We start from the raw sequence: 13746 nt of genomic DNA on the forward strand, positions 1-13746 counted from the left end.
GTCCTCCTTTCTGCTCTCTTCTATTTCAAAATTTACACCACTTCTGGCAGGGTAGCCCAGTCAGATCAAGGGAAGGGTCAGCTGCCCGGGCTAGGTGAGGAGGTACCAGAGACGACATAGGTCCCTGCCAACCCTGAGCCATGCCTGCAGCACTGCTAGCCCTGCCTGCTGCTGGGGGTGCGGAGAGGAGCCTGGAAGGACATGGCTCTTGTCCTGGGCAGCACGGCACCGAGGTGTGCTTAGTCCTGGCTAAAGCCCTGCACGTTAGTGTGTACTGCCTGTGTTGAAATGTTGGTGAGGTCGGTAGGTGAGGTGCTGCAATGGGTTTCTGTGATGCCTCAGCTTTTGCCTTTCTGCTTGGTTGCTTCAGGCCAACTCCTCTACTTCTCTGTCCTTGCGTTTCTTCCCCTGACTGACATCTGTAGCCTGGCATGCATTGCGGGCGAGCCCCAGCATGATGGTGATGAGTGAAGGGCTGCTGACAGTGGAGCAGGGGCATCCTGCGGTGCTCCCCTGACACCGCAGCGAAGGAGGAGCCGGGACTCTCCGAGCACTGGCAGTGTGTACTAGCAGAGGGACAGGCAAAAATCACAATTTCTATTTTAGAGGTGAAGTGAGAGAGACGGCACAAGGTCATTAGAGCAATTGCTGTTCTACCTGAAGCCAGTTTTCCCTTCCTTTTATTCACTTAACAGTTACTCTTTTGGGAGGCAGCAGTAAGGGCCGTGTGTTTTCTGTTACCAGTGGCTACTGCTCTCTGCTATGAGACAAATGCTGTTGCGTGTGTAGGGTGTTTGTGGAGAGTGGGGAAGGCTCCAGTATCCGGGACTGCCCCAGGCTTGATGTGGTGGGCTGAGGCACCAAGGCAATGTGCTATGGGCAAGATTAGTGGGGAAGTGAGGCCTCTTCCCCTTCCCTCCCCTCTCAGTCAGCAACTGTTTTGCTCCCGATGGAGGTGATTATATTGCTTACCAGGAGTTTACTACTGCTTGCTTTTGCAGTTCATCTTGCTGAGAGATTTCTGCAAGGCCCCTGAGCAAGTTGTTTATTCAGATACGTCTCTTGGGTCAATAGTTTTTGGCATCATATATCTCACTTCTCAACTGGCCAGCCACTTCTTGTGGTATACTCAACAGTTTCTGTCCTGTCTAGTGTTATGGCCAGGCACAGAAATTTAGCCCCTTTACCTCCCCTTCTTCCCTGCTTCCCCCCCGCCCCCGGCTTTTCTGAAAGATCCCCTCTTTCCATCTTTCTGACCTTCTTACTCTGTTCTAGACATGCTGGTTTGGTGCCTAGTACATAGGGTCACTTTTATGGCAGGGGACATAATCCGTTAGGGCTGTTGCACAAACTTTTGTGGTTAACCTTTCTGTCCAGCTTGAGCAATCAGAGACTCGGGGCTCCCAGATGCTAGAAAGGTAATTATTTATGGCACTAGCACATGGTACTCCTCAACATGGGAGAGACTTGTGATTCCCCTCTAGACTGCTCTTTTTCTTTGTGATTTCTGGTTAACCCCAGCTCAGTCTGTGAGATTAGGGGATGAACCAGCTTTTTGGGGCTGCTTTTGCTGCTGCTCTGCCAGCAAGGATAGCTCTTTGGTTTTCTTTATACACATGGTCACGTCAACTCTTTTTGTTCTTCTGTTTCCTCCATCTAGGTGTGTTGTTGTGCTGTTCAACCCTAGAAAAAATAAGCAACACCATATTCTAAACAGTTCCAGGTGAGTGAAGCTTTAAGCTGGGTTTGCTTTCTGTGGGAGGTGAATTCAAGGTTTTTATGTCTTGAATGAAGTGCAGGAGCTGCTGTTGCTCCAGGCTAAATCCCCTCATTGAGAGCTGCCTTGGGGAGAGGCTGTCTGCCGGTTTGACTCCAGCTCCTTCTAATGTGAGGTACTATTGCTGACGAGGTACCACCTCATAAACATTGTGGTCCCATGAGGGACTGCTAACAGGCATGGCGTGGAGGAGTTCTTACTAGAACTCCATGGTATCTGACTTTTTTTTCTCCACCTAAAACTATGACCTCATTATCGAGCCAGGACTGAGACATGGTCCTGCATCTGGAATAAAGGCACAAGGATGAACCTTGACTTTTGGAGCTTTTCCGGTGCTGTAGGCATGCTGCTTGAGACTTGGGCAGCAGGGAATCCCCATGGCAAGTGTTAGACCTCTGGTAAAGCAAAACCATTGTGTCAAGCTATTATGTGTGATTTTAGCCTCTTTCCAGTTCATCCCAGCCTACTCCCCAGTCATGATGTATTGAAACGAAATCACATATTGGAAATGTTTCTCAGTGTCATTTTCTCTGTTTTAGGAAAACAATTACAGCACTTGCTTTCTCTCCAGATGGAAAATATTTGGTTACAGGAGAGGTAAGTGTGAGAGGAGAGAGGGCACACCTTGTCCATCACATTTTGAAGCAGGGCAGAGGGTGTTTAGAAGAAACAAGCCAGTGAGCTGCCTTGACAGAGACAAATCTATTTCAGTGTTGCATCTCTGGGTGGACCTACTGGGTTATGGGTGGCTCTGGGTTCTCCTGCTGGCAGTTTTTCAGCAAGTTGTCTCTCATCAGCTTGGGGGATGGATCTTCTGGGGTGGTGTCTGTGGGCTGAAGGTAGAGTGAAAATAAGTGGAAGGACACACAGCATGGTTCTACTGTAGCTTCAATGAAGAGTAATTGGATGGTCCTTAATCTTGGTCTGAGTTTAGCATTGTCCCTTTAGGATTTCAGGAAGTAACTGAAGCCAGTAACAGTGTCGTGGAAAAAGTGAAAAGTGCATGTGGAATGGAGCTTTAGGAACAGTGACAGAAGATGCTGGTGCCTGTGGTTTGGCACTGTATGTTTGGCTGGGGGGCGACAATTGCTTCCTCATTCCAAACATGCCCAAGGGGGAGAATAAGGATGAGTGCACTGTGTGTGTTCTGTGTTAGAAGTTCAAGACACGGGCTGTGTGTCATGAGGTTGGAATTGCTCCATATTAGAAATCCACAGAAATGCTGACTGTCCCCCATATGGTTGGGCTCAGTTTGCTCTTGTGTGTGATTAATGGTAATTTACCACTAGTCTCTGTGCCCCTGTAAGACGTGGGGAGGGAGCATGTGTGAAACAGGTCCCCTCAGCCTCAGCCACAGAGAAGTATGTCACAGCCCTGTGTCAGAGCTGTCAAGATGGAGGCTGTTCGCTCCAGAGGTTCCTAGTGCAGCCGTCATGATGGCAGCTGTCATGTCACTGGGTGGCTCCTAAGCTGGGCCTGAATCCTGCGTGGATCAGGCCAAGGATAGAAACAACAGTGTTTTGGGATGGAGACTACCTTGACACAGAAAATTAAGCACAAATTTTCCATCAGAGCATCAGAGATTGTTGTTGTTACTAACTTTTTAGTGAAAGCATGAAGTTTTATAGCTGTAATTTGTTTTAATGGCTCCTTACACTCTAGAAGTCTTAATGTAATAAAACCCCTTTATATTAAAATTATAACATATATAATATATATTTTTTTCTCCCTAGTGTTCAGTTCTGATGGTTCTGGTGCCTTCTTTTCTTTTTCTTTTTTTTTTTTTTTTTTTTAAATCTCTGGTGCTCTATTCTTTTCATGTGGGGTAGGAAAAGTGGTGAAAAATGAAGTGGGTATTTTTCTTACTGACAACTCAAACTTTTCAGTTTGAAACTTCATTGGGGTAAATGGCAAGTTCAGATTTAAAAAAAAAAAAAAAAAAAGCCTTTCCAGTGATACTTGAAAGCTTTTTTTTGCCTTGTTGCAAAACATGTCTCCTCTTCCACTGTTGTAAGACCATTTGTGTTTTCGGTATCCTCCCACGTGTCTGGCATTTGAGTTATTACTTGGTGTAGCAGTGTCCCCTGCCGGTGTCAGCAGCCTCATCTTAGTTCATCCTCTGTCCTGTGGGTGGTCCCATAGGGAAATGCTTTCTGAGTTCAGTTTGTCAAGCTCACTTTTAGCAGCCTCATGCTAATTCTGCCGAGTAACACCTTAGTTTTCTGCATGGCTGGCTTTTCAGGAAGGAGAGCATGAAGGTTAGTCCTTGGCCACCATACATATTAAACGTCTTTTGTATATTTCAAATCCAGAAGAAAATTGATATTCTTTTGTTCTTTCTTTTTCTATTTTTATTTTTTCTTTCTCCCCATAGAGGCATAGATTCCTCATCTCTGGGGATCTCACAGAGCTCACTTTTGGTGAGCATTTCTTAAATGATAAAATATGAATTCAATTTGTTAAGGTCTTGGGGTGTATGCTAAGATGCTGGGAAATATCTATATGTATGTATATACACACATATATATGTATGTGTTTAAGTACCGTAGTTACTTTGAAGAGCAGCTGATTCAGCTCATTGTAACATCTTTCCAGCCACCTTGAGACCTGAGCTCTGCCTTGCAGGAGGGAGAACTGTACTAACTGCAGTAAAATCTGACCATGGTGTTTTTCCAGGCCACAAGCAGTTGCTTGGCAAAGCTTTTGAACAAGACGATTAAAACATGCGCAATTCTGAGTTTTTAAAGCTTTGACTTCTTCTTGTGATCAGACTTGCCTCTCCCACACAATCAAATGACTTATTTAAACCTGATCAGAAACGGTACCATTTTGCCATGTTGCCATGGATATGTTATCTTGCAAGCTATTGTTTTGACAGACTTCAATGTGAAATCATGAGCAGACTCCTGAGTAGGATTTGCCCATCAGGCACATTTTTGGCCAGCATTGCAGCTTGTCTTGTGCGCCTTGTTTTATTTTGGTTTAATAACAATTAAGCAAAAGTATAGAATTGTCTGGCAGAAGGTGCTGGCTGAATTGACATTTCTGAAGTCTATGACCTTCTGTTTCTCTGGAGAACAAACGTAAAACCAGAGGCTCTGTTCCCTCAATGTCTTTTTCTCTGACATTACGCTGCCCATACTCTTTCAGGCAGCATGCATCCGTGTGTTACCTTTGTGACAGAAATGATGCTGCTAGCCCCCCAGAGGCCTCCCTCAAATGGTGTGTGATAGTTATCACAACAGTCGTGTCATGTTTTTGTATGGCATGACCTGGCTTGAGATCTCGGATGTCCACGTTGTGTTAGGAGCAGAGGATGTGAGGGCCTTTTCATTCACTGAGTCCAGAGATACGATCTATTGTAATTCCTTTCGTGAGCCGGCTGTGAGTTCCCATTGCAAAGATCAGCTATGTGCATCAAAAGCATTGCTCTAGTCTCTGGTGGTTTTGCAAGTAGCATAAAAAAAGGATTAAAGCAGGGGAGATCGTATTAATTCTTTCAGACACCTGTTGAAATGCATATACTCCTTAGGTTGTCAGTCTCAACCTGGGCTTTAAAGAGTCGAAGGAACTGAGGTCTAACCTCTAACCCTATTGTGAACGCACCATCTAGACTTCTTTTTCCAAGACCCCACATATTTGCATGCTTCAATCTGTCAGAACTGACCTTGGGGGTTACGTTTCCTCTTCTGTGTTTGTTCTTGTCCCCTCCAGAGCGGACACATGCCAGCAGTTCGGGTATGGGATGTGGCCGAGCGAACCCAGGTGGCTGAGCTCCAAGAGCACAAGTATGGCGTGGCCTGTGTGGCCTTCTCCCCCAGCTCCAAGTACATTGTTTCAGTGGGGTACCAGCATGATATGATTGTCAACGTGTGGTCATGGAAGGTAAGTACTCTGGGAGGTTGGGTGGACCATGGGGTGTTGCTAAATTAAAGAGTGGACAGTCTGTCTGTAAACTATTTCAGTTCCATCTTGCTTTCTGCTTTTTTTTTTTATTCTGTTGTTGTTTGTTTTTGACATTGATAGACACAGACAAGTTCGGACATGAGAGAGTGCTATGGTCCCTTAGGGAAGGTCTAAGTCACGTCAGTGAAGGGATATTCTCTATACTTGGAGACTTGTGACATCTTGCTGTCCAGTCAGAAAAGCCTGGACTTTGAAACCTTGTCAAAGTCTTGTGCTTTTTTAGAGGCTTATTAAAAACTAATTTATGAGGTTGAGGAAGGAAACTCATCAACCAGGGATTTCATTTGTGGTGTACTGGATGCTTTTGTCTTGTTTTGTTTTTGTTGTGTCAGGGTTTGTGATACTCTAATCCCATCCTTGATGATTGAGAAAGGGGCCATAGAGAAAGCACAGTGGGTGAAAGCTGATGGAGGTCACTCTGTCTGCCACTGGATTGGGGCAGCACTCTGTGGAAACAAAGCCCATGTCTTATCCGCTAGAAAACATTTAAATGTGTGCTGTTTGTATATAAAAAAAACCCATTTATTGTCAGTAGGCTTGGAGTCTTCTGTATTAATAAATGCTAAGCACTTATTCAGCTACTGCTACCTCTTCAGGTGCTGTAACCCTCTCTAAAAGAGATGCAATTTAAAAAAACTTCAATGCATCTGTTAAATCTTACATGATGCAGCTTGTAAGTTTGTGCTCATTTAGTGTGCTACTCTCTTCACCACATTTCCTGTGCTGTAATTTAAGCTCTGTCTGTTAGTTCTCTCCTGCATGAGCTGAAGTTTGACCTTGCTATTTTTTTTGCATAGCTGAACTCTGTAGTGATAAAACCTAAGTGTGTTTGTCAGTGTTGAAAATCGAGTGCTCAGCCTTTTGGTTCTTTCTAGTTATATGAATGAAAGTAGTGACTTGGAGATGGTCATAATGCATGGCATGTGTGGGTCTGAGTACAAGTAGCTTTGTTTTCCCTTGCTTATGCAGGTTTTTCTGTTCACTGTGATCCTATTTATAATTATGTGCATGAGAGCCTGTGAGGTAAGGATTTATCTCACTCTTCTGTGCTGAAGAACACATGCTCTAAGCATACGCTCCAGACTGTGACTCTCGGGAGGTCCAGCTAGCCTCTATTTTGCAAGCTGGGTACCAAAACTAAAGAGACTTTACCTGACCAAAGTCAAAGAAGAGTAAGAGACCAAGATGTGAAAACAGATCTCCTGAAGCACTTTCCCGCACTTTTAACCACAGCCCTTCTTCTATCCACTGTGCTGCTGCTTCGGTTTCCCTGTTTTTCCTGGCTGGGAGACTTGGTCAGTCATTTGACTGTGATGGAAAAGAAAACCCCTGTTGTCTGTAGGGTCCCCTTGCTTCTCTAAAGAAAGGCCACAGCAATGATGCAGATGTTGAGGTCTGCAAGGGCCCTAGGCCTTTCTCTGTGCACTGTCTTGAAAGAAGTTATGTTAATGGCAGTCCCCCTTGCTTTTCCCCCAGTCTCGGTCGGGGGGGTCCTCCGTGGTGACGGTGCAGCAGCTTAGACTCCTCTATTGCCAGTTTCTTCAGTTCTGTCAGCACACGGTCCGATGGGGCCCTTGGAGTGATGTGGTTTGTGTGCTGAGAGCATTGTGTTGGGAAGACAGGGAGCAAGCAAGTCCCTAAAAGGAAGGGTAAAGGAAACAGAGTGAGAGTAAAAAGTGGTGCACTGTTGTCAACCATGTGCTACATGGTTGAAAACCCACCATGGGCAGAGAGGAAAACTTTTTTATTCTCACTTCTACCAATCCCCGGGGAAAGGCAGGGGGAGGAAAACTGAGTGCTGGTATTGTGGGCAGGGAGCTCCTGCCATCTGACCGTTCTGCTTGGGCAGTGTCCGTTCCTGTTTTCTGTCCCTGCCGTGTTCTTCTTCCTTTCCCAAACTTTGACGTTTTGAGGTGCATATTTGATGTGTAGCAGATTTTGCTTTGTCCCTTCCAATACAGGCATGGTGTTTTTGTGTTTTGGGTCTTTTGATAAATTGTCATGTCTTTAAAGAGAAGAGAGAATTTATGGAGGAACCAGTACTGTTTTCCCTGCGGAAAATACCTGTTCCCCATCTTGAGTGCCTTGCCCTTATTGCTGCCTGGAGGCTGGGAGAGCTTCTCCTTGTGCTGGCCTACATATGCTTTTGCTGTTTAGAAAGGGAAATGGGTTTGCTCTGAGCTCCCGGTGATTGTGAAGCCAACATGTTTGTCATGGCTCAGACAGCAAGTTCCTGCAGGCACTGGTGCCTGCTAATTTGTTCTAGATCCCAGTCAACGTGGAAGTGGAACTGAATGTAAATGTGAATTTACATTACTATCTGCCAAATCAATGCTCTCAGCTAATGCTGGGAAGATTGTATTCACGGACGAAGGGGGAGCAGTTTGGGCCTCGTCTTTTCCCTGCTGCAGCGTTTGTACTGGATATGTGCCTGTAATTGAAATGAGTTTCCTTTGCTTCTGAGCAAAGAAATTAAGCCATCTAAACAATTATGTTTCCAGAAAAACATTGTAGTGGCAGCCAACAAAGTCTCAAGTAAAGTGACAGCTGTGTCATTCTCGGAGGACTGCAGTTACTTTGTCACTGCTGGAAATCGACACATCAAGTTCTGGTACCTGGATGACAGCAAAACCTCCAAGGTGAGAGAAGGTGCACCAAGGTCAAGCTGTGAACAGGCATTTCCATCTTATGGCGGGGTGGATTTTGCCTCAGTGAGCTGTGGGAAGTGGGAACTCTTTGATTTTGGTGGGATTCAAGGACAGCCCTCCACCCTGGCTCTCAAGTCTCAGTCTCCCCATGGGCTGGTAGCACCAAAAGGCACCAAAAGCTTGTCTTATCCTGCATTGAGGTAGGGGCATGGCTCCTGGAGTTGTATAGCAGCATGCTTGTTCTTTAGTAGTCACATATACTGAAGGGCAAAAAAACTAGAAAAGAGCTGCAGTCATTGAACAACTTGGATCACAGAGGTGGGGAGAGCTGTTTGATGTTGGTATGAGCATCTCAAAAGGTTGTGAGTGTTATTTTGAAGCGTCAACTAAAGTGTTTAAACTTTTAGCTGTTGGATTCTGTCCCCCAGAGAAGAATCCACATGATAATTTTTCTGCATGCTCATGAACAGATGTTCCTACTTCATGCTTGAACCCTGCTTTGGCATTTGGTATAAATCACAGATTGGCCATGGAAGGGTGGTTCTTCCAGTGATTGATCTGCTGTCTCTGGGTCATGTGTTTGGATGCGCAGTTTTGGTGGCACTAATAGTGTTCTGTTCCACTGACATGCTAATACTGATGGTCTCAATACACTGTGCAACCAATGGGTCTGCAGCAAGTAAGACGTGTCACTACCTCTCCTTGTAGGCTGTTTGCAGCTCTCTTTCTTTGAGGCCTTTCAGCACTCAAGGGTTGATGTTCTAAAAAATGTCTGTCTGCCTGGAGTGCCTTGCCCTGTTTCTAATAAACTTTTTTATTGGTAGGTCAATGCCACAGTCCCCTTGCTAGGTCGCTCAGGATTGCTTGGAGAGCTGAGGAACAACTTCTTTGCAGACGTGGCGTGTGGAAGGGGCAAAAAAGCTGACAGCACCTTCTGTATCACATCCTCAGGCCTGCTCTGTGAATTCAATGAAAAAAGGCTGCTAGACAAGTGGGTGGAGCTGAGGGTGAGTTTTATATCCTCCTGTCCTGCAGTATTTGTGCCTGCTGAAGCAGAGCAGGAAAAACAAATAATAAGGGCACTCAGGGAACGCAAGCTGACCACCAGCAGTGAAAGTCATTGGGCCTCTGCCACTTTGTGATTTATTCTGGAAGGCCAGGCAAAAATAGTGTTGCTTCCTGGCAAAGGGATTTTATTAATCATTGAGGCTCTTTCATTCTCAAGCCTTAGCGTTACAGCTACTGCCCTTCTGGCAAAGCAGTGTCCTGATGTAGCTTTGGCAAGCCCTGTGTTGTCCCTCCTGGCTTGGCCTGGACAAGTAGGAGTTTTAGAAGGATTCTGATTTCTACCCACTCTGCAGTGTCTTACTTGGCTTGTGCATCTCAAATGCAGGTTCCCAAGGTGCTAGCTGGTTTGGCTATTCTAAACCACCAGGTTGGCCCATAGCTAAGAATTTGATTGTGCTTATTTTCCTTTCAATTGAATGTAAGATGCCCACATGAAAGGATCCAGTGTATTAAAATCAAGGGAAAAATCTTTCCACGCTTTCACTCAAGTGAAATGCCTCTTCTTTTCTTTCCTTTCCTCTCTAAAATCTGCCTTTCACTCTCGCTCAGAATACAGACAGCTTCACAGTAAGTTGGAAAAAAGTTTTGCATTGAACTCATCCCCTTATCACTACACTCCATTTTGTACCATTTTCTGCCATTTGTACAGATCCCAGTGGGAGGGGGAAGAAAATTCATTTTTTTTCTTTTCTTATCCCCTTGTGACAGGTAATGTATTGGCGTGCTAGTACAGGGTGAGGTGCTGCTTGCCTGCCAGTGGTACCGAATGTCACAGAGGAACAAAAAACAATGTTCAGCGTAAGACTCAGCTGGAGCAAATGTGTAGCTCTGCTGACCTCCCACCACAGTGGGTAGTAGAGGAACTGAGCTTTTTCCTTAACCACTTGGAATCTGCAATGGACCTTGGCTGGGAAGCTCCTCAGAAAGGAAAATTGGATTTTTAGGCTTTTCCTTACTCCCAGGGCTTGACTTCACTTCAGCTCTTCTGACCATGACTCCTTTGTCTGTCAATTTGCTATTCTCCCTGTCGTGTTTCTGGCGACCTCTGAAGTGAGAGCGCATTGCTTATTCGCCTTCTTGTGTGCTGTGTTCTCCTCAGACCACTGTGGCAAACTGCATCTCTGTGAATCATGACTACATCTTCTGTGGCTGCGCTGATGGCACCGTGCGGATTTTCAACCCTCTGAACCTTCACTTTGTCACCACACTGCCAAAACCGCACTTCCTGGGAACAGACATCGCAAGTGTGACTGAGGCCAGGTACTGTGGAGAGGGTGGAAGGGAGCAAGGGAGGCTTGTGGGGGTTAGAACTGTTCCCCAGACCTTTGCCATCTGGAGTGTGCTCTTTTTATGGATTTAAATTGGCAGCCTGTTGCAGATCTCCCTGAGTTGTTGCAGCCTTGCCTTACATGGCTGGGCTACAGCCCAAAGCTGGTTGCTGGACTACACAGCATATCTTGCGCCTCATCTCCCTGGGATTGCTCGTGTCTGGTGGCCTTCTGACATTGGTTGCTATGAGCAAGCAGGCAGAGGGCACAGGATGTTGTGGCACACTACAGTTGTTCCTGTACCATGGCACATCCTTTGCTTGTCATTGGTAAGGGCTGAAGACTCTCCTCCATAGCAATATAATGATCTTGCTAAGAGATGCCCAGGCTCTCATGGGGCACTTTTTCAAGGCTCCCTTGCAATCTTTTATAGACCCAAATCTCCTACTATTGTCTGTAGTCTTTCTTCTCCCTCAGTTTTGTGCATTCTGTTGTCTTGTTTTCCTACCTTGGTCCAGTATCTTCTGCCTTGGCTCTCTATTTCTCACCTTCTGAGATGGGTAATGTGATTTCTGTACAGTTCTGTCTGCCGGCTTGCAGAGGCTTATGCTGGAGAAAACCTTTCATGTGTTGCTGTTTGCCAATCCTGGTTGGAGGCTTTCCCAGTTTCCTTCTGTTGCCCTCTTTTACTTCTGTCACTAGTGGGGAAAGAAATCCAAAGGTGTATGAATCCACCAGCCATCATTCCACTGGATATCTGGAGTTCCCACGTCTACAGATATATACTCTTTTTTTTGGTTTTTTTCTTTCTTTTTTTTTTTTCCTTTTCTTTCTTGTGTCTCAACAGGTTTTCTCTAAACTTTTCTTGGGAACATGAGGTAAAGGTTCAAACAGTGCACTGTATAGTCCTCCTGCAGAAGATCAGTGGGAGATAATGATATTCCAGTAAGGGAGCTGGAAAAGGAACTCTCTCAATTGAAAATATTACCAGTTTCTGGTAGTGCTAAAGTCAAGCAACTGTATACATGAACCCTTTAAAAATACTCTCTGCCGCTCTCTTGCATCAGTCTAGCAGAAATATTCATGTGATTCTTAAACATGCATTTGTAGCGCTGATTACAATCTTAAATTTTTTTTTTTTTTTAAATTACTTCCAAAGAAGCTTGAAAACACAGGACTCCTTATATTCCCATGCATGCCAGAGCCTGTCTGTGGGATGCCAGTTGCCCGCAATGAACTGCCCACAACTGTATCAATGACTTGATTTTTCGATAGGATCTGGGCTGTGCTCTTCAAGCCCTCAAAGCTTTGCAGTTGCAGAAGCAGGGCTCCAATTGTCTGGTGTGCTACATGCACTTTGTCCCTCATCCCTGCATCTCCATCAGTCCTTTTAAATTACCTGCTCTCAACACCCTGGCACTCTGGCTATAATTACCTTATTCGATACCATTAGCAGCATTGTGGGATGGCTATGTTCACCTCAGGTCAAGAGAGCAGCTCCTTCTTTACGTGCATGGCAGCAGGACTTAACAGGGGACTCCTGTAGAGAAGATACAGGGTTCACATTGTGTGATTTTCGTCTAACCTGGGGGTGTTTCCTTGTTCTGCAGAATTACTCTTTTTAAGTTTGCATCAGAGAGCTTGCCTATCTAGAAAGGACTGTACCCATCTGCAGTTGCTACCTATATATGCCACAGTGTATGGTTCACCTCGCCAGTGCCCTGTGGAGAATCTGAGCTCTCATGAGCTGCTGCAAGCAGCACCAAGCTGGCCTGTGTGTGGGGCGGGGGTGGAAGGGAAGCATGTCAGACAAGCGGCTGCTGAAATGAATCATTCCTTTGTCCCTTGTGCTGGTGTGCTCCTGTCTTTTGAGTGCAGTACTCTTCTGCTTGGTCATACACAAGAGCAGTTCCTGCAATCAGTAAACAAAATACAGTACCCACCAAAAGATGATCCTCTCTCCCCTTTGTTTTGAGATTATGACTTGGATTTTACCAAGGGGTAAATGATGATGATGTCCAGCGATGATCAAGTGTCCTGTTTGGTCCTTCTTCAGGGACAGTCAATTGCCTGTCTGTGGTGGGACTCTGGGTTGGATGGCAAGGAGAATGACTTTTGCCATGGGACTTTCAGGCTTCTTTTGGGACTCTGGTGGTTCAAGAGACAAGGTCTTCCCAGCCAGCTACTCTCTCTACCTATATATGCCACAGTGTATTGTTCACCTCGCCAGTGCCCTGTGGAGAATCTGAGCTCTCATGCTTCACCTCCTTGCTCTGACTCCCAAGAGAGTGCAAGTTAACCAGACTGTTGTTGTCTCTTTGTGCAGTCGTCTTTTCTCTGGTATGGCTGATGCGAAGTATCCAGACACGATTGCCTTGACCTTTGACCCCACCAACCAGTGGCTTTCCTGTGTATACAATGACCACAGCCTGTATGTGTGGGATGTCAAAGACCCGAAGAAAGTGGGCAAGGTGTACTCCGCTTTGTACCACTCTTCCTGCGTGTGGAACATTGAGGTACGTTGTCTGCAGACACAAGTGTTGGATTGCAAGTTGCAGCTGAGGAAGTCATCTGAAGAGCTGCCAAATTTGAATGCAAACACTTACTGCAGAGAGAAAGAATTGACTCAAATTTCCTCCTGTGGTAGTGTGGTTGCTACAGGGTTTGAGTTGGAGCTGGGAACAGTTCTTTGGCTGCACTGCAATGGTGGACCAAATGCGTTAGATGCAGTGTGTTACTGGGAAAAAAAATCTCACCGTTAAAAGGTGAGAGGTGGGAGAAGAAGCAGAACTGGTCAAAGCTGAATGCAGGGGCTCCTTTCACAAAATGCACAAGAGTTTACTGCTGACCTCAAAAAAAATTGTTTGAGGTCTGTCGTGAGCAAGTGCTCCAAAGTCAAAGGAATGAAACAAGTGATAAGATCTCAACTTTGATCCTTCTTAACCTATTTATGAGGACATCTGGAATTAACCTCTCAAGTGGCTGTCATCTTCCAGTCTGTCTATTTGACTTTCCCTCA

At 45.5% G+C, this 13746-nt stretch overlaps 1 protein-coding gene across 4 annotated transcripts in view; it reads left to right on the forward strand.

Annotated features, from left to right (window-relative positions):
* The window catches only part of MAPKBP1 (mitogen-activated protein kinase binding protein 1), a 106340-nt gene that overhangs the window by 54135 nt on the left and 38459 nt on the right, over positions 1-13746 (forward strand). For 3 of the 4 annotated variants that reach the window (XM_076344644.1, XM_076344647.1, XM_076344645.1), the window contains exons 4-11: positions 1661-1723; positions 2317-2374; positions 5492-5662; positions 8245-8382; positions 9216-9398; positions 10009-10026; positions 10559-10719; positions 13054-13243. In XM_076344644.1, coding sequence (XP_076200759.1) covers positions 1661-1723; positions 2317-2374; positions 5492-5662; positions 8245-8382; positions 9216-9398; positions 10009-10026; positions 10559-10719; positions 13054-13243 — 982 coding nt within the window. The remainder of the gene's footprint in view (positions 1-1660; positions 1724-2316; positions 2375-5491; positions 5663-8244; positions 8383-9215; positions 9399-10008; positions 10027-10558; positions 10720-13053; positions 13244-13746) is intronic. The other variant, XM_076344646.1, reaches the window with a different exon arrangement.

Source organism: Aptenodytes patagonicus, chromosome 7, assembly GCF_965638725.1.
Source record: "Aptenodytes patagonicus chromosome 7, bAptPat1.pri.cur, whole genome shotgun sequence".
Taxonomy (NCBI): Eukaryota; Metazoa; Chordata; class Aves; order Sphenisciformes; family Spheniscidae; genus Aptenodytes; species Aptenodytes patagonicus.